At 40.1% G+C, this 2,304-nt stretch overlaps 1 protein-coding gene across 1 annotated transcript; it reads right to left on the reverse strand.

Moving 5' to 3' along the window:
* Positions 1-412: 412 nt before the first annotated feature.
* On the reverse strand, positions 413-2,197 carry LOC137984400 (kelch-like protein 12). The gene has a single exon (XM_068831580.1). The coding sequence runs from the start codon at positions 2,195-2,197 to the stop codon at positions 413-415; it is 1,785 nt and encodes a 594-aa protein (XP_068687681.1).
* Positions 2,198-2,304: the final 107 nt, after the last annotated feature.

Here is a 2,304-nt window from a genome sequence, read left to right on the forward strand (position 1 = left end):
AGAAAACTAAACCGCAACCAGTAACAGTAATTTGTTTGTGGTTCCATGTCACTTCTGATTGGTTGCTGCACAATGGAAAATGTCAACTCAATTCAAAGTGTTCACGGTTTTCAGATTCACACAGTAACAAGCAACCATTTAAAACTGGTAAAAATGACTTGTGTCCATTCATATTTTGCCAAACGTTTATCCAGAAATGTATCCCACAAGCTTGCTTTCCAGAACTTTTTTTTCTGGGAAAAAAAAAAAGAACTTTGTGTATCAGAAAGTTGATGAAGTTATGTTCTATTCTACCATATGCCTCGTAGAATTTAGTTTATTATTTTAATGCATTTATGTCAGAGACAAATAAAGAACTTTGTTCACTGAATGCTCCTTATCTTCCTTTCATTGCCAAAGATGATCATATGCTTCATTCAGGGGTTAATGGCTGAAGTGTGTCAATTACTCCTTTGAAAAGTTTTGCTGAACAAGCTTTAAAGTTGTCCTCTACAGTATCAGAGCCTTTGATTGGAATAGTTGATATTTGTGTCCATTCATTTTTCTCCACGTCAAACTCTTCAATATTTGTTACTCTTTTGGGGCGACTCTCCCGTCTATTGTACGTTGCCTGTAAAGTTCCTCTCCTGCCACCCAAAACATACAGAATTCCATTGAAGCATATCATGCTTGCAAACATTCGAGGTTCCCTCAGACTGGACATTACCAACCACTCATCAGTATTGGGATTGTATACTTCACATGAGCTGATTGCTTGTCCACTAGTCTCTACTCCCCCAGCTATGTAAACCTTGTCCTTCATTGTGGCACCAAAAGCACCATATCTTCGCTCATTAAGTGCTGCAAGTGTTTTCCACCTGCTGTTCTCATTGCTGGGATCAAATCTTGTAGTGGTTGTCAATGCATTTCCATCTCGTTTCCCACCTATAAAGTACAGATACTTGTTATCAGTCACAAGACAAGAGTTCTCCTGGGTGTTGATCAGTTTATCCACTTGTCTCCAATGGTTGCATTCAGCATCATATTTGTAGACCTCATTACAAGAAGTATGTTTTGCATAAAGCGCACCCTCTAAAACCGCATAGGTACAGCTGGTAAGGTCACACACATCTTTTCTGAGCTGAATTGCTGCCCATGAATTGATACTGGGCATGTAGTACTCCATTATTTCAAAATTATTAACCAGTGAATGTGACTCCTTGTTGGACATAAAAATTTTATTCTTGTACAGGGTAGGAGAGTGATATTGGTATCGAAAAGGAGCATCTGCTAGCCTGTTCAGCCTGTGCCACGAATTTTCGCCTGGAAAGCAACACAAAGCTCTTCCCCCTCCACAGACAAAAATGCCTTCCAAATGCATCTCCATGCAATTCCTTGGCTCTTGATCAACCTGCCCATCACAAGAATTAAGCATCAGTTTCAGGGTGTCTAGGAGAAAATTCACTCCAAGTTTGTCATTTTCAGTCACTAGTTCTTCTCTCTCTAATTCATGCAGTACAAAGTTGTGTGTCAATGAGGAAATGCGCACCTTATCCAACAACTCGGGAAAGTCTCCTTCTCTTTCACTTTTGTTGTGAGACACCCATCTTACAATTCCCTGAAAAACCTCTTCCTCGGCATTGATGATAATGTGATCGCTTGACACCCATTCCTTAACTTGTTTTACACTGAGATTAAGAAAATCGTCTGTTTCCATGACAGCACTAAAATTAGAGTTGATCATTTCTCGGGATTTTGCCTTTAATTCCTCGCAATGAAACTTCTCAGCAAAGTAATTATTGACAAGACAATTCTCAGTTGTGACAATGTCCTTCAAAAAGTTTCCTGCCATTGTTTTAAGGCCTGGCAGAAGAAGATAATCTGCTGTTGCGATCAAATCATGGGCTCTTTCTTCGGTGATCAAAACATTTCCAGTATAAATGTACTTTAGAACATCTTCCATCACAGCCACAGATGCCTCTTCAAGTTGTATTTTGATAAGTTTCTCCCTACTTTCTCTCATGTTGCTTGTGAGAAGATTGAGCAAGAACGGGCTGGCTGCAGCTAAAACACCTCCATGTGCTTTGAACTTCTTTCCTTTCACTGTGATGGTTACATCACAAAGACTTTCTTCTTTTCGCAAAACATTAAGGCGCTCGAGAAGTTCCTGAAGATGTTGCGAAGGCTCTGACGACATTGACTTTAACAGCGCCTCCATGTTGTTCAATGGTTTGCACAACACTTCGGTGTTCCAAACCACGGGTAACTACTTGGTATAGGCACCAAGTAGTTACAAAACCAGGGTAACCTGGGACAGACTCTGAG

Source organism: Montipora foliosa, chromosome 14, assembly GCF_036669935.1.
Source record: "Montipora foliosa isolate CH-2021 chromosome 14, ASM3666993v2, whole genome shotgun sequence".
In the NCBI taxonomy this organism is placed as follows: domain Eukaryota; kingdom Metazoa; phylum Cnidaria; class Anthozoa; order Scleractinia; family Acroporidae; genus Montipora; species Montipora foliosa.

Coding starts and splice junctions, on each gene's coding strand:
- LOC137984400 (XM_068831580.1), bottom strand. CDS start 2,197: ATGGAGGCGCTGTTAAAGTCAATGTCGTCAGAGCCTTCGCAACATCTT.